Source organism: Neurospora tetraspora, assembly GCF_033439725.1.
Source record: "Neurospora tetraspora strain CBS 560.94 chromosome Unknown B0H65scaffold_4, whole genome shotgun sequence".
Classification (NCBI taxonomy): Eukaryota; Fungi; Ascomycota; class Sordariomycetes; order Sordariales; family Sordariaceae; genus Neurospora; species Neurospora tetraspora.
In genome coordinates, this window is record NW_026944386.1 from 2,055,904 (window position 1) to 2,079,814 (window position 23,911).

Sequence of the window (23,911 nt, forward strand, 5' to 3'; positions counted from 1 at the left end):
CTCTTACAGAGCGGAAGGCGCTTACGATGCAAATAGGTGCGTCTCTGCATTACGCCCTCCGACTCTTATGGTCCCAGCCAATCATCGACCAGGTCCCAGGACGACCACCTTCCACAACGGTTTTCAGGAGCAGAGGGAATCTTCCTCATGTGTTTCACGATCGACCTGGAATTGTTATATGTTCTGTACCATTCCCAACGACCTATGCCATGGCCTCGCTCAAAGTCACCTCATCTTTTGCCATGTTAATTGTCCTTCCAAGCGCCCTCGTTCGTCATGGATCAAAGCAACCCGTTGATCAACATCACGCTGTCTATGTTTGAACCGGAAAGAAACTGTACTGCAGCTGGCGCCTTTGCTGCTCACCTCCGACGCTCTCTGGGCGATGACGACAGCCTTCCAGTGCGAACGCTTCGAGAGTTCATTCTTTCTTGCAGCAACACAACGATAGGGAATTTCACAGATGGCAACGCTGTTGACTGGTACCGCTATACCGACGCTATTTCTTCCGCCGCGTTCGACAACTTCACAGCCAATATCCAGAATAAAACCTCTCTTTGCTGGCAAATTTTTTGCGAGAATATCATATCCAACGCGATCTCAACATTGGGAGCTTGCTACGCTTTTTCACGCGGACAATGCCAAACCATACGCCACCTCAGGACATGGAGAGTAGTTGCTCGGGGTCCGAAACCGAAACGGACAGTGCAACTGGTCTAGTTGAAGGCGGATACCGCCGCCGCGAGAAGACAAGCACTTGGTAGAATAAGCAGTGATGGCCATCGTTTCACAACCAAGACAGATACCCAAGGAGGAAATGAAGGAAGGAAAAAAGACGGGAACCACACTCCTGCCTGCGAAGGTTCCAGATACGCGACATACAATGCCCCTAAACCCACGGCAAAGGATGCCCTGAGAGGTACCATGGCGAGACCTACTTAAGCATCCGATGCTGTTGACGATCTTACTCCGACTCTCAGCCTCAGCTGCGTCGGTGGCTCTTCAGTCCACTTACTGCTGGCTTTACACACGCTCTTACGAGCCCTCGCTGTCTCACATGCGCAACCGGAATGTCACTGTATCGCCATGTTACGGTACCGCAAGACGGAGACCTTCTGGCGATTGACCAGATTGAAATGAAGCGGACTGTGTCCATCTCGTGAAGACCTTTCAGTGCATTGAGTATGGTGCTCGAGTGACTGATGATTGGATAGGAACTACATCTCCGTCTCCCCGGATCCAGACCCTACGAATTCCGCCACCCGCGCCTCATTCTGAGCAGCCTGACGGCTTCAACATGGCTTTTTGACAACCGGCTGTAAGACAGCCACTGATGCTTAAATCAGTCGATCAACTGAGGTTTCGTTGTGCAGCTGAAGACCTCTGAAGTAGTGTAACAGCTACTTGGATCGACATCAACCAGTTGCGTGACTTCATCCACAGTTGGTGGCTACTGCGGCGCACTATTCTGTCACACATCTTTACTACCCACCATAAAACGTTACTCTATTGATCGGCTGAAGATTCCAAGCCTCACAGAAAGGAGCACCATTTGCATGCTCAGTGGCTTCACTATTTTGCACTTGTGCGGATTTGGGCTCACAGCCTGAAGCTGGATGCAGAATGTCAGAAACTAGGCATCAATGGTGCCAGGACCATCGGTTTCTTATTAGTCCTTCAAAATCCAACCTCGACCGCAACCCAATTCCAAGCTTTTCTCTCGCATCACCAGCCATCGCCGCCGGCGCGTTCATCCAATATGGATCCCCAAAATCCCTTAGTCAACATCACACTATGGATGTTTGACCCATGGATAAACTGTACCGCAGCTGGTGCTTTCGCTGCCCACTTCCGACGCTTTCAGAGCGATGAAGACGGCCTTCCAGTGAGAACACTTCGAGAGTTCATTCTTTGTTGCAGCAACACACAAATACGCTATCTCACAGACGGGAACGTTGTTGACTGGTATAACCACGTTAATACTATGGAGTCTGATGGATTTGAACCCCTCGTGGTCAACGCGACTATTGCGTGTTCGCATGGGTTTTGCCAAAACTTAGTCTTCGAAGGTAACGCAGACCTTGCTGGCATTGGCGTGAGTGCCCGCACTTCCCCAAAACTGATCATACGGCTGCGTGAAAGCTAACGACAGATCGATGCAGGTCTACTCAACTTATGTCCTTCAAGCCATTCTGGCCACGCTCTTTGTCTGCATCTATGGATTCCAGGACTTGAATGCTACACTGACGAAGCGGCGGAAAGCCTCAGTCACCGAACAAAACCTGGCCATGCCGCCCGCCTATCAACACTCCCTGGACTCATCGCTAAAGATACTATGGACTTCATTCATCTACTTCGGGTCCGCCATCAACGTAGCAGCTCTTATTTATGCTCTGATAGCAAAGGACGGTGCCGGACTCACTTATACAAGCTTCATTTCATGCTCTGCAATAGGGCTTTGCACCCAGGCAATTTTGAGCGTCACCATGTACCGCACGCAGCTCTCCTTTTCCGATCTCTGGTATCTTGGGGTTTGTCTACTATTTGCAGTCATCACACCGCCGGTTTTCGTGGAGCGCTGGTACGTATCGTGGTTTGACTCCGAACAAAGCTGTATTTATGACAGAGGGCTCCTATTTGAAGCGTGGATGTGCCAAGTAGTCTCCTGTATATGGATGATGCTATGGGCTCTGGCGAGGTGGCGAGGCTGGACTAAGTTAAATCCTATGTCCAAAGCGCATGGGTTTAACCTGATCCGGTTTTCCTCACTGATGTTCAGAACGATTCATGCAGCATTGAACCTGGTCACCATGTGGCTCTTCTTATACACATTCATTGCCACGCGACGGGGGGTCAATGAATTAGCCGGCGGATCATTATCCGACAACGAGTGGGGGTTTGGTCAGATCACTGCCGTCCTGGCATGGATACCAATGCTCGTTGAGTTTGCTCGGGTCTGGGGGTTGAAAGGCAAACGTAAGAGACCCTTTCATTTGTTACTTCCATGCCCTTCCCTACCGATGCTTCTGAGCAATCACTAACATAAAACCCATGACTTCAGTCGTCGTCCCCATCACATCATTCACGACTCGTCTACTACGCACTACGTGCTCCAAGCTCTTCTCCCGGAAAACAACGCCAAATCAGAAGCAAGACGTGGAGAGCATCGAGTTGACGTCAGATAATGAAGCGGAAAACGCAAATAGTGGGGCTGTAACGGAATATCGCCGACTTCCAAATACCAATCGGTGATGGAGAGCAAACAGCACACAATGGGCGGCAAAGGGAGGCAGGAAGGGAACAAGGTGGAAGGAGGACATGCGAGTTGAACTTCACATACATAAGTGCGACAGTACAAATCAATTCAACAGTTTTATCACGATCGCCCATCACAGTTTCTGTCTACAGTTTGTCCGGTAATCCCAAGCCTCTCAAAATTTTACTGTTGTCTTTAGAAACACGAAAAGTCTTGAAACAGCGGTGGGAATAACTACTAAGTAAGGTAGGCTCAGTCAATACAGCAATGGACTGACTACCTCGATTGTAGGTACATACTAGTCTGGGCTTGAATCGCCTTCTTCACCTTGGCGCCAGCCCAAGAGTGTCTGAGGGCACTTCTAGCCCAGACGAGCAGTATCTACGCTAGGTATTCACCCGGATGTCATTCTTTCAACCACGTACCCACACAAAACACCGAGGGCGAAACACACTCCCTAGACACTCGCATATTTGACACACCTCTCAACCCTATAACTGACTGAAACCCGTTGAAATCAGAATCAAATAGCAACATAATCTCCCTCTCTAAACTCTGTATCTGTCCATCCCCCCATTCTTCAGTAAAGACGACGGCAACATGGACCAAATCGGCCACGATAATGCCCCCCTGTAATTACAGCAGGTTAGTGAGACGTGGCAGATTGGACCAGACACTGGCGATTATTTCACTTCAATGTGTCAATGAGAGTACTGAAATCGGTTTCAGAGCTCCTAGAGTATGAAACTACCGACTTCTCAACTGAATGAGGTCTAAGAAACAGTCATGATCTCAAAGCGTGCGAGTGATGGAGGTGCGTTTCGTCTCCTTTGGTGGGGCAATACACATCGCCGCCACAGGGAAGCTTTAGCTGGAGCCCACTGTAAAGAACACGCTAACGCAGCTCATTCTGTACTTGCCTCACCAACGGCGAGAAACATCATCCAAATACCTCCTCACCAGCCCACTCACTCCGCCTCCGGCAACCCCGTCAACCCCCCCGCCAACCCCTGCATCCTCCTGCCCAAAATATCATCCGAGCTATCCAACCTGACCAACAGCGCCTCATCCTCATCACCCGTCTTGACTCTCCTCGGCTTCATCCTCCTCGGCGGCTTCTTTGCTTTGACCTTTGTATTCGCCGTAGCAATTCCCGCAATCGCCGCCTCGGTCGCTGTGTCACTCCCGGCTTCTTCCTCTTCTCCTTCTCCCTCGACGAGATGGATTTCGTCTTGGTCTACCCTGCCCTCGATATCAGCTGCTGAGGAGGTCATTCCCTCAGCGTGAGAACCATTCTTCAACGCTGCTCTTCCTCTTGTTCGAACTTTACCCATCTCCAATGGTTTATCTTCGTCGGCGCTGCTTTCTGTCCCTCCCGTCCCGCGACGGCGATGATGTCGACCCGTTCTTTCCTCAGCTGAGTGTTCCTCGACTGCTCCGAATCCGACACCCTTCCCGTGCCCTACCCTTTCCCCCTTCCAAGCCAACCCCGTCTCACCCCTCTCCTCCGGCTTCACCCCAGCAACACCCATCTTTCTCCTCACCCTCTCCTCCTCTCTCTCTTTGCGTTCAGCCTCAGCAAACACCTCCCCCATCCACCCCGCAATCTTCCCAAACAGCCCCCACGCAGGCGGATACACCCCCGGAAACTGCAAAAACCCATGACTAATCCCGGGAACCAGCGCCACCTCGGCCGCCTGCTTCTCATCCCACTTCCCATTTGTCTTTCTGAGTGCCTCGTCGACGTCCTCCTCCCTGTACTGCGTCCTCGTTCCATCGGAAGCCACCATGGCCGCTTTTACTCGCTTCAAGCGGCCGGCGAAGATGACCGTGTCGTCCACGAGGGGGTCGCGCTCGCCTGTCAAGAAATAGGTTTTGGGGAATTTGGATAACAAAATGTCGGGCGCGAGAATGGGGCAGAGTAAGTAGTCGGAACTGAAGTCGGGTCGGTTGTGCGGGCCGACGTAGAGGATGATCATTGCGCGCATCATTTCGGGGGTGAGCACGCGGTCGGCGAAGTAGGAGATCATGGAGGACATGGCGAGGCGGGTGCGCAGGGGTTGGGGGTGGTGATTGTGGGGGGCTGTGAGTGTAGGTGTGTTTGTGATGGCAGAGGATTTGGGTTTGGTTTGCTTTTCGGCAGTGGTTTTGGACTTTTCGGACTTGGAAGAGGAAGCGGAAGGAATGTCGGCATGGGACCAGGTTGAAGGACCGGAGTGGGCGTATTCGGGCGCTGAGCGAGCTGCTGACGATGGTTCCTTCTCCTTGACCGGGCTGGGCTCGGGGTTAGAGCCAGATGAAGGACCGTCGTCTTCGTCGTCCGATGGGGCGGGGGTGCCGACCAAGTCGTTGTACTGAGACGTCTTGCGCTGGACGATTCTTTTGTTGGTTCCGCGCATCCTTCGGTCCTTGATCAATGCCATCTGCTCATCCGACATCCAGCTGCCGATGTTCATATCCAAGGCAGGATAGAAGAGGATCAGACCATCGGGAACCTTGAGGTCGACCTCACCCTGGAAGCGGCGAACTGGCGACGAACCGCTCTCAACAATCATAAGCGTCATGGAAGTCGCCAGCGTGCCTCCCGCACTATCACCCGTGACCACGATCTTGGGTACCTCTCGTCCAGACAACCCGATGCACCGCCCCTTGGTCTTGATGATGGTGCTATAAACATCGTAACACTCGTTCAACGCATACGGATACGGAAACTCGGGCGCCTTCTTGTAATCCAGACTCAAAATGGGCAATCCCGTTTTAGCAGCCCACGAGAACAGCTTATCGTCGTTACACCTCGGATCCATAGCCACAAAGCCGCCACCGGGGATATCGAGAATGATCTTATTATGATGCTCCAGATCCGCCAGCGGACCATCATAGTACAACCAAGCAGCAACCGGATCCTTGTAATCGCTCGTCGCCGGCCTCGGAATCCTGATCTGCCTTGGCGGCCACCGCGTAAACCGCGGGCGCACCAGATTCTGCAGGAAGCGGAGATACGGCGACGTGACGCCTTTGTTCCAGCTGACGCGGAGGTGCTCGATCGTGAGGTTGCCGCGCACCTTGCGGACCTTTTCGTCGGCCTTTTCGGCGGCGACGAGATAGAAGACGGAAAAGGCGATGCTGGACAAATCGCGCAACCACTTTTGCTTGATCTTCATGGCGGTCCAGAAGCCCGCGTCCAGCGCGGTCAGCACCCAGGTGGCCCGGAAGTAGGTGGCGTCGTACATGTTGGCCATGGGTTCGGGGCTGGCGAGCCCGACGAGGGTGCTGAAGTTGCGGGCCGCGTACAGGTAGATCATGGTCAAGATGACGGTTTGCCAGGTTGTCAGACGCCGGGAGAGAAGGCGGGAGAAGATGCGGAAGCCGGGAGGGCCATGTTTGTCACCTCTGCACGGGGATGGTGTCAGTCTACCTAGGTGCTGATGATGTCTGGTGTCAAAGCTATCTTGAGGTTCAGATGACGGGGACGTACTTGAGGAGATAAGCGGACCAGAAACCCAAGACGGCGAGTACCTGCAGTCTCCGGGACTTGACAGACGGTCGTCCGAGGAGGTGGTCTATCATGATGAAGGGTGTTTGAGGAGTACAAAGCTCCCGGTTTGGCCCAGTATCAGGTTGCGCGTCCTGGCGCCAACGTGCCCGGGAAGGGCTGAATGCAGGGCAGTAAACAAAGGCCTTTCTTTCTTCCTAACGGCAATCACCCACTTCCGACTCGACTCTATCGCCTGTCCATGAGATTTGGGACGGGCCGTGATGATTCCGTGGTCCGGCAGCCAAGACGACAGACAGGTGGCAAGTTGGACCGCCAAAGGCAGAGGGTTCGGTATCTTTCGAAGGCACGCGCGCAGGCTTGGCAGGTGTCGGGTACACAGGATGATGCTGTCAACAGGCAGGTCTGATGGCGATGGTTCTGCAAAAAGCAGCACACACGTTGGTCTGTAAATGACAAAAGTGTCTTGGTCAATGTAAGGTTATCGGAAAGCAAAAGAAGGAGGAAGAAGGCAAAACCGGTTGGGCATTGATCAAACAGGAAGAAGTGAGGTGAGGTGAGGTGAGGTTGGAACAGCGACGAGGATGGCAGTGGAATGAATGTGTGTGTGTGTTGTCTTGCAGTACATATGTATTAGCAAGGGTCGTCGTCGGTGCCGGGGGTCGGGATGCATATGATTGCCTGTCGTCATGATCATGCTCATCCCAACGCCGCCCAATCGTCGTCCACGGTGGACTGTCTGACATGTGAAAATGGGGGGCACTTTGACCAAGACCGCCCGATGTAACCTTAATGCATGACAAAGAGAGGGGAAAGTTCCGGACTCCGGGGTTTGGGGAATGTGGAGAAAGAGGGTCACACAACGTCAAGCCGAGGTTTGTTTACTTGCAACCCTTTTGGGTCATCAACACCACAGAGGTCCCGTGATGCTCGATTGTTAACTACCTGCTACTCGACGTCCTTGATACCGTGTGTGCTGAATGATAGATATCGAATTTGTAGGATTAGATTTGGATGTCGTGCAGAAACCCTAAGGGAACGTTTGTCAAATGTTTCTGACCACTTTCAAGGAGCATGTACGTGCATTTGACAACCTGTAACTTTGCTGTCGCAAGCACTGAACATCGAGACGAGCGAATCCGGTTTCTCATGATCAAACGAGGCTGTCCAAGTTCCTAAAGCAGATCCCAAATGAACGTGAGTCACTGCAGTGAGAAGCACAACTGGCGCATTGCATGGAACTTGGAAACTGATTGTGGCAGGACTATATATCGAAGGAATCACCACCTTCTCCTTTTCTTCTTTCTTTCTCCTTCCTTTAATAAATTAAGTCAACCACTTTCGTTCATTCTCGTGTACTCGTGTTATCGCCCACTCTGTGCACTTCGACATTGCGGAGACGCATAGGTCGGTAGCTTCACACTTGCCTACCGCAAAGACTCGGGCCGCTCGTCTTCAGCTAAGCATTGCAGACTGCGCGAATCTCTTCCAAAACCCAAACCCTAAGGCACCCAAGTTGCGTCTCTGCAATCGCCATTGGTAGAGCTGTCAGTTAGGCCCTGTTAGCTGAAGACGAACGGCCCGAGTCTTTGCGGTAGGTAAACCCCAAATATGCCCGCTCCTCAGCATTTCAATGCAGCATCCGGATGGATCTGTTGGGGAGCAACGTATGCTGCCGTGCCAACAATGTGAGCGCAACGCGTCAATTCCCTGGTACTTGGCTTCCTCCGATGGATTTGGCAGCTTGTGTGCCCTGGAACTGAAAGCTGCTTCTTGGTTTTCTGGTATACAGATAACTCGTCTGTTGTTCAAGCAAGGCAATTTTGACACCTTCCATGGCCCAGTTTGAGCTGATGCTCGATCCGTGCACTACCGGTAGAGGTCGATTTCCTGCTTTTTGTCAAGTGAGACTGCTGCCAGCTTGCTTCGACGAAAGCTGGCATCTCTGTAAGCATCGTGGAATAAAGTCAGTGAAAGAGTATAAATAAGTCGGTGCCCCCCCAACGAAATTGGACTTTAAACTCTCCATCATTAAGCCGGGATCACAACCAACCTTCAAGATCAAACGAAATACCAACGCTGCTTGTATCACTTCGCAGAACAACGAGGGAGAAGGAGACGGAGCTGGAAACCGAGGTAGACGCGAAAACGGTCCGAGAGGGAACCTAAGGTATGTTCGTCATCTGTTTTCTGCTCGACTTTTCAACCGACAATCACTGATCTTGCTTGTGTACAGACACCTCCTAGAAGAGCAAAAGCGGCGACTCCAATTCTTGTTCTCACGTTGGTCGAAGAGCTGGCACTGATCACCTACGGCCAAATCAACAAGATGGACAGGAACACAATGAACACCCTTACCGGGGTCGTGGCACTCGTGGTCGAGGGCTCTGTCACGGAACTCGTGGTCAAGGGCTCTGCTATGGAACTCGTGACCGAGGACTCTGTTATGGAACTGAGGGCCCAGGACTCTGTCCTGGAACTCATGGTCAAGGACTCTGGCATGGACCTTGACGAGGCCCATGTCCGTGACCTCAGGTTCGAGGACTCTGGCATGGACCTTGACGAGGACTCTGACATCCCCACGACCGAGGATTCTGATATCGATCTTACGACCGAGGATTCTGATATCGATCTTACGACCGAGGATTCTGACATCGATCATACGACCGAGGACTCTAACATTAACCCCACGACCAAGAACTCTGACATCGGCATCACCAGGCGCTTTATCGTCAAAATCCCCGCGGGCTTTTTCATCATCGACTCCGATGGCGAAATCATCGACCTCATCTCGGACCCCAGAATGATGCTCGACGAAGTCTTCCGTTATTTTCCGAGCTACGAACCAAAGTTCAGGGGGGAACCGCACCTCAATTCCCTCCATCGTTTTGTCTGCGAAGACACTTGCTTCCTGCGCAACTGGCTGTTTGTGCAGGACATGCTCTTCCGGCGCTTTTGGTACCAATTTTGCCGGACGAACGACGCCATCCGCCTCCCTTCTTTGGACACAGATGCCGTTGGCGCGCTTGGGGAGATAATAAGCTTCTTTGCATTTGCCACCATTCCTTTCGACACGCAACGTCTTCCCAACAACAACTGGATCGGGAACTATGGGCGCCTCCTCCGTCCCGATTTGGATACATTCCTGCAAGTATGGCAGTTTTACGACGATCCACTCTTTGGGGAACTAAGTGCTGCTTTGGGCACTCGCCACCTTCCCCTAGTACGATCTGTGAGCGACAATGCTCAGCAAGTTGTGGCGAACGTATTCCTGGATTGCGAACTAGAACCGGCTGGTGACCCTGAGCGCATAGAAGCCACAGTCTGCTTCAATGCTGGAAACCAGATCCACGTTCGAGAGGTAACGAGGTCGTGGATAAACTTTAAAAACAATGTTGATAAGAGATTAGAACAGCTGGCACCGTGGAGGGGATGCTATGGTACAGGTATGGAGGAGGGTACAGGTATGGAGAAGGGCAAGATGCTCACCGTGCTCCCCAAGGAGTACTTTCCACCCGATACAAACCTTGGGAATAACATCATAGAACCCCCTCGGATCCGCCGCTCCTATTGGGCCGACGAGCCAGTTCCTCAACTGGTTAACCATGATTGGTGGGACACTGCAGCCCACTATAACTTCTTTTTAGCCAACGCCGAGGAGCGTTCGCGGCCCGTCTCTCGAGAGGAACCGGAACCGCCCAGACAGCCGTCCTTGGGCGACGGGTTGTTGTAGTCGGTGAGAAGGCACATGTCACGACTCGCTATGTAAGTACTTCCCTCACTGCCCTTCACAGATCGAATATGGATTCTAACAAAGACAGAAGATTACCAGTCATAAAATTGGGTGGAACAAGTCACGATGTTGTCAAGTTGGGGATACTTACCTAGAGTAGAGTTTCGATTTCGACGATTGTCAAAGGCACAAGGGAACGGTGCACATGGATGTAGCTTGGAATGGGTCGGTTGACAAGGCGGTGACTATCTCTCTGGGCCCAGGGAGATGTTTGCGCGCCTCGATGGGCCGGTGCATACTTGGCAGCTACACTGGATGGGAGCTGCCAGACACAGCATCAGGCATTAGATAGTCAGTCTGTCCTCTCTCACACTCTCTCTGGAGCAAGAGAAGAAGAGCATCAATCTACTACATAGAATCAGACGAACTTGTTCAGTGAAACTGTCTATCAGCACGAGTCCTAGGTTGGGACTGACCGAGTTTGTCTGACCTAGTCCATCTGGCCGAGTTTGTCGCCATCAAAATGCCGCACTCGTCGCGCCAAAGTCGACGCTGTCCCAGATGTTGAATCCTTCAGCCGAGCTCGTCACCGGTAGAAATGATTAAGGACTCATCCACCGGGTTCGTAGGACATGGTGCACACAGCCAAACTGAACTGGTGATACCTAGTAATGGATTGAAAGATCAGGCTGATTGGTAATGGGTGACAGATAGCTCTGGTCAATGGAGGACACGAAGATCATAATCCAGCAATGGTGGAATTTGTAAGATTGGGAGATGAAGAAGGCATCGATCGGCTGGTGCCATCACCCGTGGATGGTGCACCGTCATCGCCAAGCAAACTCGCCTTCGGAAGAACCCAGCAGCCGGCAGTCGGAATGTGTCTTCCTTCTAGGGAAGGCGCAATGAATAATGGTAGCCCAAGCGCAACACCCCCGACCTCCGAATTCCACAATCCCAGATTACGTATATGTAGAGGTAGGTAGGTAGTTTACCAGAGTTCACCAGATGGCTACAGTGAGACGGCTCATATGGACAGAATTGCAGTTGAGGGATGGCTTGTTTATTTCCGCGAGCGGTAGAAAATACCTACTCTACCGTTGATGTGCGCAGAGCACTCCCATTTCCAAGGGGCGGCGCACTCATATGTGAATCTACATGACCTATACCAACTTATACCTGTGGAATGGAAGTGATTCACGCCGCTTTCTGAACTCTCCTAGTTCAATCCCGAGACGCTCCTCGTTGTCAAAGTATCCCAGTAATCCCGGAATTGGGCTTGGGTGTGTGCGCGCACAGTAGATATGCGACCACTTGCCCATCCGGCGAAATGTTGGTAAGCCTTCCTCTACACCCAAAGTCTCTAGGAGAATACCCTGGATGCGTACGGTATCCCACCCTCCAGCTTGGTATTCCATGATGATAGGGAGCAGCCGCAGATCTTCTTTCTTGACAACCCCTAGTATTGGCCGGTCGAGGTCTATCGATACTTGAAATCGGCACTTGTCACCGTTAGGCTCTCGGGCGTCAACGTTGCACGAAGAATACCAGGACTCCCATTTTGAGAGAAGTTGTTCCGCGTCAAAACCGAGGAAGTCGAACGGGGTGCGCAAGATCATTGTGGCGGACTCGAAGCCAGGATAGCCAAGGTCGAGGGCTTGGTAGTTGAGTGGAATGATGGTCTCAATCTCCACCAGAGATTCATAGTGTCCTTCTCCTGTATAACCCGGCCAAGTGATGAAGGATGAGTCCGGGGAGGTTGGACATGAAGCCCAAGACCACGATGGGAAGCCATCGAGTTGATTTTCGAGTGATATGTAGTATGCGGTATCCCGGATCTTTTCAAACTCGTTATAGTGACCATAACGACGCGAAACACGGCCCCATATCAGCTGCCGTGTCAGATGTTTCTTCCACAGCCCCGCTACACACCAGTCGCGCTCCTGTGATCCATCGAATTTTTCCCAGAATCTGTTGAAAATACCTCTCAAAGCGGCCAGCCTATCCGAATAATGCGTGAGCTCGGTCTCGCTATAGTCACTGACGATTCTCTGCCATACCACGCTCGCACCCAGGGCACTGGAAAGACGTCTGTCGCTGGCTTGATCCACAGATGTGAGTATATCTGGGTGTTGGCTCGCGGAATCCCTGGACCAAGCCAATCCCTTCTCTCCTGTGAACGATTCAGAAGCGTGCCCGGCTTTGCACTCCCAGTAGAGCTGCTGGCTAAACTGAATAGTGCGCGTAGCTAAAAACCTCTCCTGATAGCACCATCCTCTCGAGTAGAGTGGAGCAAATGAGAGAGCTTCAGTCGGATTGAAGTTCCTAAAACAAGCCCAGTATTCCCTCGAGCCATCTGTACGAGTACGGGAAATGACACAGGGCGAGACGGAGAGTGGGTCCCGGGTGACCTCAAGGCCTGGTGAGAATTCGGCACATGCATTAGCTAGGTTGAGGTAGCCGTGGGCATAAATGCGATGCATCAACGAAGCTTGAATGTTCCAGTCTTTTCCGTCATCCTGGATGATGCAAAGCGAATCGATCCATACATAACGTATACCGAGGGCGCGAGATAAAGCAACGACATCGTTGTATATTTGAGGCCAGTTCTCCGTAGAGATCGATTTATGGTATTTGTCCTTGATGCCGGTTTTCAGATTGGTATTTGGTGTTTCCGCGGTCCACCGGTAGCTGAGGGTAATGTATTTTACATCTGTGTCCTTGATTCCCTCAACCAAGCGGATCGTAGCCGTGTCGTCGAGTCCGATATCAATAAAGCGCACCTTTTCCTGGAACTCGGCCATACTTTTCTGAACCAATGATGCTCCTCTGCATGCTTTATGATTTTGGGTGCAGTTGTCAATCCAGCTCCTGATCTGGTCAAGAGCAAGCGGATCAAAGTTTGTCGTTGATGAAGGTTGGAAGATTGTCACCGGAGAAACGCTTTTGTTGTCGCCCTGTGGGAGACAATTGGAATGTATTGCCCAAGATGGTTGGAAGGGTGCATCTTTCGTTTGGAGTAACAGGTTTCAAGTCAACCGACGAGAATGTACGAATGGGTATCCCATGGTGATGCAGAGAAAAGTGGTAGCTGTCAGGGTCGGCATCGGTGGTGATCAATCTGAGATAAAACATAAGGGTTTTGACGTCTTCATGCCAAGATGAGTAGCCATGATAGTTCCTGAGAATGATTGATCCCGGAATCAACGAGTTGAGGAATATGCGGCACAGGTGACAGCCTTCGGTAGTTGCAGATTCGCCAAGTTCATCGATAGTGAAGTCGCGCAAGTGCCATCCTTTCCCGCCCGTAAAAACCTCGTCAGGCTCTGCTCGGTCCCAAGCCCAAGGCCCTGTCACAGGAAAGATTTGCTGGCATTGATGACAAAGCTTGTTCAGCTGTCGCGGTTCGATTCGGGACCCCATCATGGATGGCCCGAACGTGAACAGTAAGGATGAACTTCGAGGAGAGTTTGTTATCGAGAGTTTACGTTGTGGAGAACGTTAGCTTTGCAAAGTAGAGGTAGGATGGCCCGACTGTGTCACATATTGCTGCCTAGCAAGGTTGGGCATTGGTCGGGATGCGCGGAGGAGACGGGGCTCCGACAAATCAAAAACCTGTATGGCTTCTCAAGGTTCAATTGCGTGTTTGCAGTGCGTCTGACCAACGATCAATAACCGGTGACAATAGAGTAAAGGAAAGACGACGGACAAGTGGGAAGCGATGCGGAGCTTGACGTGTACTAACACCATCAATGCTGCCAAAAACGGAAATATGTTTACTTCCCCCAGTGCATCTTGTCTTCGCATCCCTGCTCGCCCCTGAGCGCCACAGGCTTCCGACGAACGAGACATGTTGTCTCTCGTGATAACCAATCGGGCGGATGAGAAATCTCCGTCAGACCTCGTTAGGTAACCAAGATGTGTTGTTTCGACGACAACAACAGATCGTGTAACACTTGCGGCTGCGGCTGCGACGGCTGGTGTCTGACTTGTTGACGTCTGGTCATCATCAGTTGTCGGGGAAGGCTGTCACGATGAGAAAACAATGGGTAGAAGATTGATGGATGCCTCTGGGTTGTCAGGTTCAAAAGAAGAAGAAGTAGAAGTGGCCTGCGAAATCCACATTAAACATACACCAACCGAAACCTTGGGTGGGTGACGAGTTCCCAACATTAAGAAGCCGCGGACGATATGATCACTGGTACTGTTCCGGCAGCCAGCTTCACATTGTGGTGATGCTGAGAACTTCATCCTATCGCGTTGAAAAACACGACGAGAGGTTGTACAGAGACAACGCCGAGTCGTCTCCGAAATGGTCAATTGCGGTTGAAGAAGAGGCCCCGTTATCGTGGAGCTAGGCGAGTCGGTCCCGCCTCCCATGGGGTAAAGAATGGATAAATGGAGTTGGCCGCCCGCAGTGGGATCGCGACTCCACGAGGTCCACAGCGAGATGGATCCTATAAGTCCCGTAAACAACACATTGTCAGCGACGCTGTGAAGACCGGTGTTGTATCATCGATGCCATGTCTTCTTTGTTCGATCAATTGATGCTTTCTTGATCTTTGTCAGCAGAATTGGAATGCCAGGGGCAAATCGCGGGGAACATGAACGGGAGCGATGGCGGCGAGCGGGGGGCCGCTGTTAATGATCATCAAGGCCCTTGGCGCCAAAGTCTTTGAGGGCCGTGACAGCTCAATCATCCGCAAGGAATTCGATATCAAAGGCTTCTCCCCTTTGCGAATTGGCAACGGCAAAGGATGCGGCTTTGTTGTCATCCGTGACGGACAAGGAAACCCGGGGCAACAAACTAATCTAGCTGGCAAAACACAGGCCTGGAAAAAGAGAAAACACCAAAAAAACCGGACCAAAATCTCGGGTCAGATCATCGGTGTGGGCTTCGGGGCAGCAGTCGTGGTTGCTGTGGTTGCTGTGGGGAATCCTGGGGGACAATGTTTATTTTTCCCTGTCCCGACGCCGCACCCGTTAGGGACCCCGTGGCAGACTACACTACCGCGCCTGTGAACATCCACTTGTATCCCACTACCGCCCGCGGCCCCACCGACGACTACCGTGTTCCATTCCCGATCTTCCCCTCCTCGTCTTCCTTCCCACAATCCTTCCGACGAACCACGACGTAGCACAGAGCCCCAAGACAATGGACGGATCCGAACGAAGCGATCTGGCCAATCACGAGCCTTTCGCTCTCTTTCAAGGAGCACAGCGTTATTCAGCCCTCTGGGTGCCACCACACCTCACACTCCTCTGACGCAGTTGTGTGTCCCCTTTCTACCGTGCTTCACTGCTGAATGTGTCTGGACAGGAGCTGTCAAATCTCACCAATACCGGGTCCGCTTGCCGACTTCTTGGAGATCCCTCACCCGCCCGCCTGGGCAAAGCCCATCGCGGTGAACCGGTTCATCTCGACACTAGAGATGCCACTTTCGCTTCCGTGGGTCACTTGCCCCGATCTTGGTGTTCCCCAATCCTCGGAATCCATCCCGGGTTTCGGTGTTTAGGATGTGTTGTGAGACGGCGGCGTGCTACCCTGTTGTGATAAATGAAATATGATTATTAACTCATGATTCCTCCCGCTTCTTCTTTGTCTCTGTTGATTGACCATTCATTATCATTCCCATCCATCCATCGCCTGTTTGAGATACCCCCCTTCATTGCTCTTCTGTCTCTGCTTTGATTCCTTGTTTCCAGCAACTGCACTCACACACACAGTCATATACCATGGCGACACAACCAGACAACTACTATGACATTGGTAAGTGAAATCCACTCTCACTCAAATGTCCGCTCACATCACTAACACACCTCACAGTCATTGTCGGTGCCGGCCCCGTAGGCCTCATGCTTTCCACCTGTCTTTCACGATGGGGTTACAAGATCAAGCACATCGACAACAGGCCCGAGCCCACCGCCACCGGTCGTGCCGATGGTATCCAGCCCCGATCCCTTGATCTTCTGCGGAACATGGGTCTCAAGTCCGCCATCATGGCCCACAAGCCCGCCCGCGTCTACGAGGTCGCCTTCTGGGATCCCCCCAAGACCGGCGGCGGCATCGTCCGCACCGGCACCTGGCCCAGCTGCCCCGACTTTATCGACGCCCGCTACCCCTTCACCACCCTTCTGCACCAGGGTCTGATCGAGCGCGTGTTCATCGCCGACCTCGAGAAGAACGGCACCGAGATCCAGCGTCCCTGGACCATCACCGGTTTCACCTCGGACGAGAAGGCCGACCCCGAGTACCCCGTAACCGTCCAGCTCGCGCACGTGGACGACAGCAGCAAGACGGAAACCGTCAAGGCCAAGTACCTCTTCGGCGGCGAGGGCGCGCGCTCCTTCATCCGCGACCAGCTCAAGATCGGCATCACGCACAAGGACCCCATCTCGTACGTGTGGGGCGTCATGGACGGCGTCGTCAAGACCGACTTCCCCGACATGAAGATGAAGTGCACCATCCACTCGGAGCACGGGTCCATCATGGTGATCCCGCGCGAGGCCAACATGGTGCGCCTGTACATCCAGATCGCCTCTTCCACGGACCCCGACTTCCACCCGCGCAAGACCGCCACCGAGGAGGAAGTCCAGGCCGCCGCCAAGCGCATCCTCGCGCCCTATTCCATCGAGTGGGAGCGCGTCGAGTGGTACAGTGTCTACCCGATCGGCCAGGGCATTTCCGACAAGTACACGCTCGACCACCGCGTCTTCCTCGGCGGCGACGCGTGCCACACGCACTCGCCCAAGGCCGGCCAAGGCATGAACACGGCCTTCCTCGACGCTTTGAACCTCGCCTGGAAGATCCACGCCGTCGAAGGCGGCTTCGCCGCCCGCCACATTCTCGAGACCTACGAGCCCGAGCGCAAGGACGTCGCCGAGACCTTGCTCGCCTTCGACAACAAATACGCCAAGCTCTTCTCCCAGCGGCCCGACGCCGCCTCGACCGCCCAGGCCACCGCCACCGCCACCGCCACCGTCACCGTCTCCCACGGTGTCAACCCCGACGCTCAGCAGTCCGCCGAAGAAAACGAGTTCATCAAGACCTTCAAGGAAGCGTGCGAGTTCACCTCGGGCTACGGCGTCTTCTACAAGCCCAACGCTCTCAACTTTTCCCCCTCCCACCCAGCCGCCACCACCGTCTCCTCCCCCTCCACCATCTTGTCCCCCGAGCAACAAACCACCAAACTAGTCCCCGGCCGCCTCTTCATCAACTCGACCGTCACCCGCGTCGTCGACGCCAACGTCGTGCACCTCGAGCAAGAGATCCCGCTCAACGGTTCCTTCCGCCTCTTCATCTTCGCCGGCTCTCTTACCAAATCCCCCGCGCAAAAATCCGCCCTCGAGAGTCTCGCCACCGGCCTCTCCTCCCCCAACAGTTTCTTCTCCCGCTTCAAGCGGTCCGACATCGACTGCGTCAGCCACCACGAGCGCCACAACCCTCACTCGAAATTCTTCACTCTGGCGACCGTCTTCGCTGCCAAGCGCACCGAGGTCGAGATCTCGCGCGACTTGCCCGAGTTGTTGGCTCGGTACAGGGATAATGTGTATGCGGACGATCGGTGGGATCGCAGGGTTCCCGACGCCAAGGCGGCGGCGCATGCGAAGATGGGCTTTGATGAGGAGAAGGGTGGCGTGGTTGTTGTGAGGCCGGATGGATATGTGGGCTTTGTCTGCAAGCTTGAGGAGGGGGGCAAGACGGTGGAGGCGTTGGAGAAGTACTTTGGTGCTTTTACTAAGCAGTAAGCTACGGCAATATAAATGATGGGGGATGATACCCGGAGATGGAAGGGGGAAGTGGTCGGAAACAGGCCGATTGGATATACTCATGTCTATGAATGAGGGTCTTTGTACATAGTTCGATTTCTTTCGGTTGCATATTTCTTGTATAGTTGTCGTTTTGCATGCATTGGTTTGGATAGGTTTTGGGTATGGTATTTAGAGTTAAATCAAGCAAGTTCACACAGGTTTTGAGAGTTGGTGACAAAGTGCTCATTGTTGGTCTACTCCTGACCATAGTGCTAATTTTCCTTGCCAATAAAAGGCTGGGGAAATCTGAGATCAAATACACGAATTAAAGAGAATCCTCAGCTTGTCTCTCATATCAACGCCCACTAAGCCCCGATGCGGGGGGTAAGCAACTTCTTCCCACCAGGAAGCTCAAGGCTGAACGTCTGACCCGCGCCCTTACCCTGATGTTGCTTCTTCCCGCGAACGGCTGCCTTCCGACCACAGTGCCTTGACAAGGTCAAGTGGTTATAGGCTGTCTTTGCAACCATGGAGGCAACTGGCGAGCTAGTAGATCGGTCATCTAGTTGACTGTGCCTCTCCCCATGAACGAGTGTCCCATCGTCGGTGGCGGAATCCGAATCCCCTATCCCTTCTTCTTCTGCCTTTCTTTCAATGTCAGACGTACTTCCGCACAATGGACACTCCTCCCGTTCAAGGTCATGCTCCTTGTGGTCCTCCTTATAGTAATCGTCAATGTCAGAGCCATACTCCGAGTCATACTCTGACCCAGCGTCAGACCCAGAATCAGACCTCGACGGAGAAGACTCAGCAGATAGAGTGCGTCTTCCCTGTCTTGCCCTGCAACGAGTGTTTCTCCTTCTATAGCCATGGTCAGCATGTCTCTCTTTAAGGGGTTATCGATCAAAGCAGAGAAAACGGCACAGGGCCTTGTTGTGGCACTTACGCGATACTTGGGATGGTTGTGCGACGCCTTTCCGCTCGCCACATGATTCTTGTGGATGAACTCCTGCTGCTTCTTGATAGTTTCCTTGTCCATCTGGTCAAGTAAACCTTGGCACAACCTGATATCATTGATAAGTCCATCACACCTGTTCCTAGAGAAGTCTTCTCTGACAACAATCCTGAGCATCTTCAGCCCTTCCGTTTTGGGCGCCATGGTGTATGCGGGGATGATCCATCCGCGCACACGGAGCTGATGAGCAAGAGCAAACTCATCATAGTTGCGGTCTGGGTCCTCCCTGAGACGGAATGCGACCAAAGGCAAGCCTTCACCAGACTTCTTGGACATGATGATGAAGCCAAGAGCGGCAAGCGACTCGGCGAGGTAATCAGCTGTGCGCGTCAGGTTAGACATGATAGCGCGGTAGCCGTGCTTGCCGAGACGGATGAGCTGATAGTACTGGCCAATGACCTGGCTAGCACCCTTGGAGAAGTTTAGGGTGAAGGAGGCTTGATCCGCACCGAGGTAGTTGATGTTGAAAACCAGCTCCTGGGGGAGGTACTCGGCAGAACGCCAGACGACCCAACCGACACCGGGGTAGACGAGGCCGTACTTGTGGCCAGAGACGTTGATGGACACAACGTTCTCCAGCCTAAAGTCCCATTCCAAATCGGGCACGACGAAGGGGGTAACGAAACCTCCGCTGGCTGCGTCCACATGGATTGGAGTGTTCAGCCCCTTCTTCACGAGAAGGTCGTTAACTGCCTTGACATCCTCGTACTCGCCAGTGTATGTTGTGCCAAGGATGCAGCAGATACCGATGGTGTTCTCGTCCACCAGGTCTACCGTCTCCTTAGGATCGATGACGTAGCGCTCGGGCGTGCAATAGACCAGCTTCTCTTCCACCTCGAAGTAGCGAGTGGCCTTTTCCCAGCAGACTTGGACGGCGGATGACATGATCAGGTTGGGGTTGTCAGCGGGCTTACCCTCGGCGATGCGCTTGTTCTTCCAACGCCTCTTCATGGCAAGGACAGCGAGCATGATGGCCTCGGAGGAGCCAACGGTCGATGTTCCGACGGCGCTGGAAGCTTCCGAGTCTTTGACGGGAGCATTGAAGAGGCGGCCAATCATGGAGACGCAGCGGTTCTGAATGTCGGCCGACTGGGGGTATTCCTCGTAATCGATGAAGTTCTTGGGGAGGGACTCGGTCATGAGCTTTTCAGCTTCTTCTTCCATGTATGTGGTGACAAACGAGGCGAGGCTGTTGTGGTTTGGTCAGCAAATGGACATTGAAAGAATGAGACTGTGACATACTTGAGCAGGGGGTTGCCATCCAGGCTCAGCTCGTCCTTGATCATGCGGTAAGCGACTTCCTTGGGCATCTCGTCATCGGGCATTTCATGGCGGGGTAGGTCTGCGGCGGCGAACTTTGAGCCGTACACGCTCGTAGTAAAACGGTCCTCATCGTTGGCGAGCTGAAGATGGACCATCTTGAGTGCGCTCGTCAGTGGGAGGTCGAGACCGTCTCTGATCTCGTCCTCCTTGGGGATGATAGTAAGATGCACCATTTTGGAGGTGTTCCGCAAAGATGGATACGTGCGAATGTGATCGTATTGTGGTGTCTGGATGCTGGATGTAGCGGAAAGAATTGTCAGTACTATGAAGACGAGCTGACGTGGAGAGCTTCTCGATGACAGTCTCCTGATTGAAGAGTCCCCTGAGCTGACGAACCACTTACGAGACAGCGGAGATTGAAGCTGAAACAGGGCGACCGGAAGACACGACACAAAGCTTTTGCGATGCGACTGGGATAGACAGGACGGGAGACAAAAAGCCAACTTGAAAGCAGACAATTGTTGGAATTGGAGATGGTCAGACTGGGCGAGGGAGGGGAATGAGGGGTTGCCCAAGTTAAATATATGCACTCATTCAACAGGAACGGGAAGGTACAAATGTAGTGTCATGATCCTTGGCATCTGTTTGGCTGTTTGCTGAATCGGTGACGCAGCGGAGCTCATCCCTTTGAGGGTGCCATGGTTGACGAATTCTGAAGAGTAACAAAGCTGGAAAGAGCTTCCCGTGTAAGTGGTAGTGCGGGGGGTGACCAATCGGACGCTGCGGGTGGACGTTGTGGAACGTCCAACAAGCTCCACTTTACCCGCATTTGCCTGTTGCTTGCTTCTGGCCCTGCCGATTGGGGATTTAACAGGCCAACAGTCACTTTATTTGATAATTCAAAGGTCAAAAGGTGAGTTGGACAATGGTTGGATAGAGGCAATTGCCAAGTTTCCTCTTTTATCACGGTCGTTTTGTTGATTCAGATGGGTTGAATGGACCGAGGACAAACGAGTGAAACAGCTACCCCGCATCTCATGACATCACCACTGCCGTGAGGGAAGCTCTTCCAACGACAATTGCCAATTGGAGTCGACCCCTCATTCCCCTCGACCGGCTGGGTCCGCCTGATGGTTCGATCATCACACAACATTTCGACAAGATCTTCGCATTTCCTCTCCTGACCCAAATTGTTATTCAGCGGCATCTGCTGTCTTGGTCAGGCAGTAATATCGGTATAGGTATCAGCCACGCCAGCTTACCAGTGTTAGGTATGAAGGGGGTTGAGACCGTTTTCGCCGTCTTCCACCCCGAGCTTCCCATTTCGCTCACCGGTAACAGCCAAGCTACATTACAAGCCATAATACAAGGTGAACAGCGCTGAGATATGGGATGCTTTCAGGGGCGAACAAAAGGAATGACGGTCCGATGTCAAAACATGAATGCTTCCAGAAATAATCCCTTGTACAGCGCCACGTGGGAGCCACGAGTAAAGCCAAGCCCAGTTTCAGCCCTAAGAGGCAGACGAGTTTCAGGGGCTGTGGTCGGATTGTATGTAACGGAACCTACGAGCCTCAATGCGAGCACGAAAGACGGATTCTAGAAAGATGCTATATGTCCTTGTCAGCATAGCACAGCGGCTGTCAGGTCTGTACTGACATGATTTGGTGGCCCAAAAGTCTCTTCAACTCCCCGTGCAACCACAATGTCTCAAGATTATTCGTCCACGCTCAGCTCATTGCACTAGTCGCTGTTACACGGACTATACTCGTCAGACTTGAAAAAGACTCTGAAGAACTGGTTCATAGTCTTTTCAGGCTGATGTAGTACGGATCAAGAGGCTTTCCAGCTATTGCTTTTTAGATGCCCAGACAAGCAGTTTTCTCTGCACCCGCGTGCAATTGCTTTGGTACCTGAACCATCTTCACTGAATGTCCGAGAGAAGAAATTCTTGCTCCAAACCGAACAAACACGACCACACTGTCCGATGCCAACCGATTGCCAAACACAACCTCGCAAAAGTCTTGTCACAACATATCTTCAAATCTCCCCCTCCAAAACCCCCACCAAAATCTCCCCCAACCTCTCCCCCCTCTGCCAAACCTCATCATGATCCCCGGCCTTCTCCTCCCTCAACACCACCACCTCAACCTTTCCACTTTCCTCTCCCACCTTCTCATTCTCCCTCTCAAAATACCCCGCCATCCCCTCCGTCTGCTCAACCGGCACCAAACTATCCTCCAAACTCTGCACCAACACCACCTTCCTCTTCTTCCCTTCTTCCCCTTGTTGAGTCAGATTCCACTCCCCCACCCACCCCTCCGCGATACTCCCCGGACACGCCTTTTTCCAATCTTCCTCCTTCTCCCCAAACGCGCCCACAACGAACTCCCTATAAGCCTCCCTCCACCTCTCATACCCTTTCGGGGGGCTCTCAATGAAACCCGCGAGATCATACAACCCGTTGAACCCCACCACCGTCTTCGGCTTCGCTACATCATACCATCCCGCTCTCCACTCTACAGACCTATCCCTATCCAGCCCCCACCGCTTAGGAGACATACAAGCCTGCAGCGCCAGCGTCGCACCACAGCTATGGCCCGCCAGCACGTAACTCTCCATTCCAAAGTAGCGTTTGAGGAATCCCAGCGCGGTAAGCACATCGGCGATGTGAGCAGGGTGCTTGGCGTTGCGGTTGGGGTCCGTTGGGTCGTCGGAAGGGTTGGTAGGGTGGTTAGGATAGGGGGAGAGGCGGTAGTTGATGGAAGCTATTCCTGCTAGTTTCTTCTTTCTTTGCTCAGGGGGCTGTTGAGAGAGGGATGAGAGGATCTTGGTGGCGCTTGCGTTGAAAGAGGATGAGTCGATGGCGGGGTCGCGCCAGGCGCCGCCGTGGATGTAGATTAGCCAGGGTGCTCCTGCTCTACCTCCGAAAAGTAAGGAAGACGGGGAGACGGGAGTCCAGAGGTCGAGGGTTTGGAGGGCGAGAGTGTACTCCTCACCGGCGACGTAGTCATGGGAGCGCCAGTGGTGGCCGATGATGGTGCTGTTGTTGGTGGGGTCGAGGACGGGTTTCCATCCACCACTCGTAGAAGGGTTGAAGTCCTCCATTTTGTTGTGGTTGGATGTGAAAAGTGGTTTCTGCTTATTTTGTGCCGTGATTGGTATGGCAGCGAAGGAGAGGATGGTGAGCCAGAGGGTGTTGGTGATGATCATTTCGTGGATGTTAACTTCTCTGTGAGAGACGGAAGTGAAGAGATCGAGTGGGGTTTTCGTCACTGCACTCACTTCCATCGTTCCGCGTAAGAAACAAACGTCTGCGTATTACCATTACCCCACCACCGCGTAACTTTCACCGCCCAATACCCTCCACCGTTACACAACCACCACTGCACCTACCAC

The 23,911-nt window shown here is 52.9% G+C and overlaps 8 protein-coding genes across 8 annotated transcripts; 4 read left to right on the forward strand and 4 right to left on the reverse strand.

Annotated features, from left to right (window-relative positions):
- The first annotated feature begins 112 nt into the window (after positions 1 to 112).
- Positions 113 to 851, forward strand: B0H65DRAFT_192672 (uncharacterized protein). Its single transcript, XM_062821666.1, has one exon. The coding sequence runs from the start codon at positions 277 to 279 to the stop codon at positions 718 to 720; it is 444 nt and encodes a 147-aa protein (XP_062681631.1). The 5' UTR covers positions 113 to 276; the 3' UTR covers positions 721 to 851.
- Positions 852 to 1,443: 592 nt separating this feature from the next.
- B0H65DRAFT_192680 (uncharacterized protein) lies at positions 1,444 to 3,403 on the forward strand. The gene is made up of 3 exons (XM_062821668.1): positions 1,444 to 2,095; positions 2,163 to 2,976; positions 3,062 to 3,403. The coding sequence occupies exons 1-3, from the start codon at positions 1,760 to 1,762 to the stop codon at positions 3,250 to 3,252; spliced, it is 1,341 nt and encodes a 446-aa protein (XP_062681632.1). The 5' UTR covers positions 1,444 to 1,759; the 3' UTR covers positions 3,253 to 3,403.
- An 821-nt stretch (positions 3,404 to 4,224) lies between these two features.
- Positions 4,225 to 9,633, reverse strand: B0H65DRAFT_508807 (Alpha/Beta hydrolase protein; the record flags this gene model as incomplete). Its single annotated transcript, XM_062828260.1, has 4 exons — positions 4,225 to 6,646; positions 6,732 to 6,883; positions 7,047 to 7,138; positions 9,033 to 9,633. 4 exons carry the CDS (start codon positions 9,631 to 9,633, stop codon positions 4,225 to 4,227), a joined length of 3,267 nt encoding a protein of 1,088 aa, XP_062681633.1.
- Positions 9,634 to 9,687: 54 nt separating this feature from the next.
- On the forward strand, positions 9,688 to 10,482 carry B0H65DRAFT_426992 (uncharacterized protein; the record flags this gene model as incomplete). Its single annotated transcript, XM_062824658.1, has 1 exon — positions 9,688 to 10,482. One exon carries the CDS (start codon positions 9,688 to 9,690, stop codon positions 10,480 to 10,482), a length of 795 nt encoding a protein of 264 aa, XP_062681634.1.
- Positions 10,483 to 11,528: 1,046 nt separating this feature from the next.
- On the reverse strand, positions 11,529 to 13,286 carry B0H65DRAFT_493588 (heterokaryon incompatibility protein-domain-containing protein; the record flags this gene model as incomplete). Its single annotated transcript, XM_062827768.1, has 2 exons — positions 11,529 to 12,425; positions 12,543 to 13,286. The coding sequence occupies 2 exons, from the start codon at positions 13,284 to 13,286 to the stop codon at positions 11,646 to 11,648; spliced, it is 1,524 nt and encodes a 507-aa protein (XP_062681635.1). The 3' UTR covers positions 11,529 to 11,645.
- Positions 13,287 to 16,218: 2,932 nt separating this feature from the next.
- B0H65DRAFT_548774 (FAD binding domain-containing protein) lies at positions 16,219 to 18,231 on the forward strand (the record flags this gene model as incomplete). Its single annotated transcript, XM_062829598.1, has 2 exons — positions 16,219 to 16,252; positions 16,310 to 18,231. 2 exons carry the CDS (start codon positions 16,219 to 16,221, stop codon positions 18,229 to 18,231), a joined length of 1,956 nt encoding a protein of 651 aa, XP_062681636.1.
- Positions 18,232 to 18,599: 368 nt separating this feature from the next.
- B0H65DRAFT_425716 (pyridoxal phosphate-dependent transferase) lies at positions 18,600 to 20,574 on the reverse strand (the record flags this gene model as incomplete). Its single annotated transcript, XM_062824594.1, has 3 exons — positions 18,600 to 19,118; positions 19,181 to 20,438; positions 20,492 to 20,574. The coding sequence occupies 3 exons, from the start codon at positions 20,572 to 20,574 to the stop codon at positions 18,600 to 18,602; spliced, it is 1,860 nt and encodes a 619-aa protein (XP_062681637.1).
- Positions 20,575 to 22,160: 1,586 nt separating this feature from the next.
- On the reverse strand, positions 22,161 to 23,911 carry B0H65DRAFT_573696 (alpha/beta-hydrolase). Its single transcript, XM_062830557.1, has one exon. The coding sequence runs from the start codon at positions 23,801 to 23,803 to the stop codon at positions 22,553 to 22,555; it is 1,251 nt and encodes a 416-aa protein (XP_062681638.1). The 5' UTR covers positions 23,804 to 23,911; the 3' UTR covers positions 22,161 to 22,552.

Bases quoted from the DNA above. Each gene is read 5' to 3' on its own strand.
- B0H65DRAFT_573696 (XM_062830557.1), bottom strand. From the start codon at position 23,803: ATGGAAGTGAGTGCAGTGACGAAAACCCCACTCGATCTCTTCACTTCC.
- B0H65DRAFT_192672 (XM_062821666.1), top strand. From the start codon at position 277: ATGGATCAAAGCAACCCGTTGATCAACATCACGCTGTCTATGTTTGAA.
- B0H65DRAFT_192680 (XM_062821668.1), top strand. From the start codon at position 1,760: ATGGATCCCCAAAATCCCTTAGTCAACATCACACTATGGATGTTTGAC. The intron at 2,096-2,162 runs GTGAGTGCCCGC...AGATCGATGCAG, and splicing joins CAGACCTTGCTGGCATTGGC to GTCTACTCAACTTATGTCCT. The intron at 2,977-3,061 runs GTAAGAGACCCT...CCATGACTTCAG, and splicing joins CTGGGGGTTGAAAGGCAAAC to TCGTCGTCCCCATCACATCA.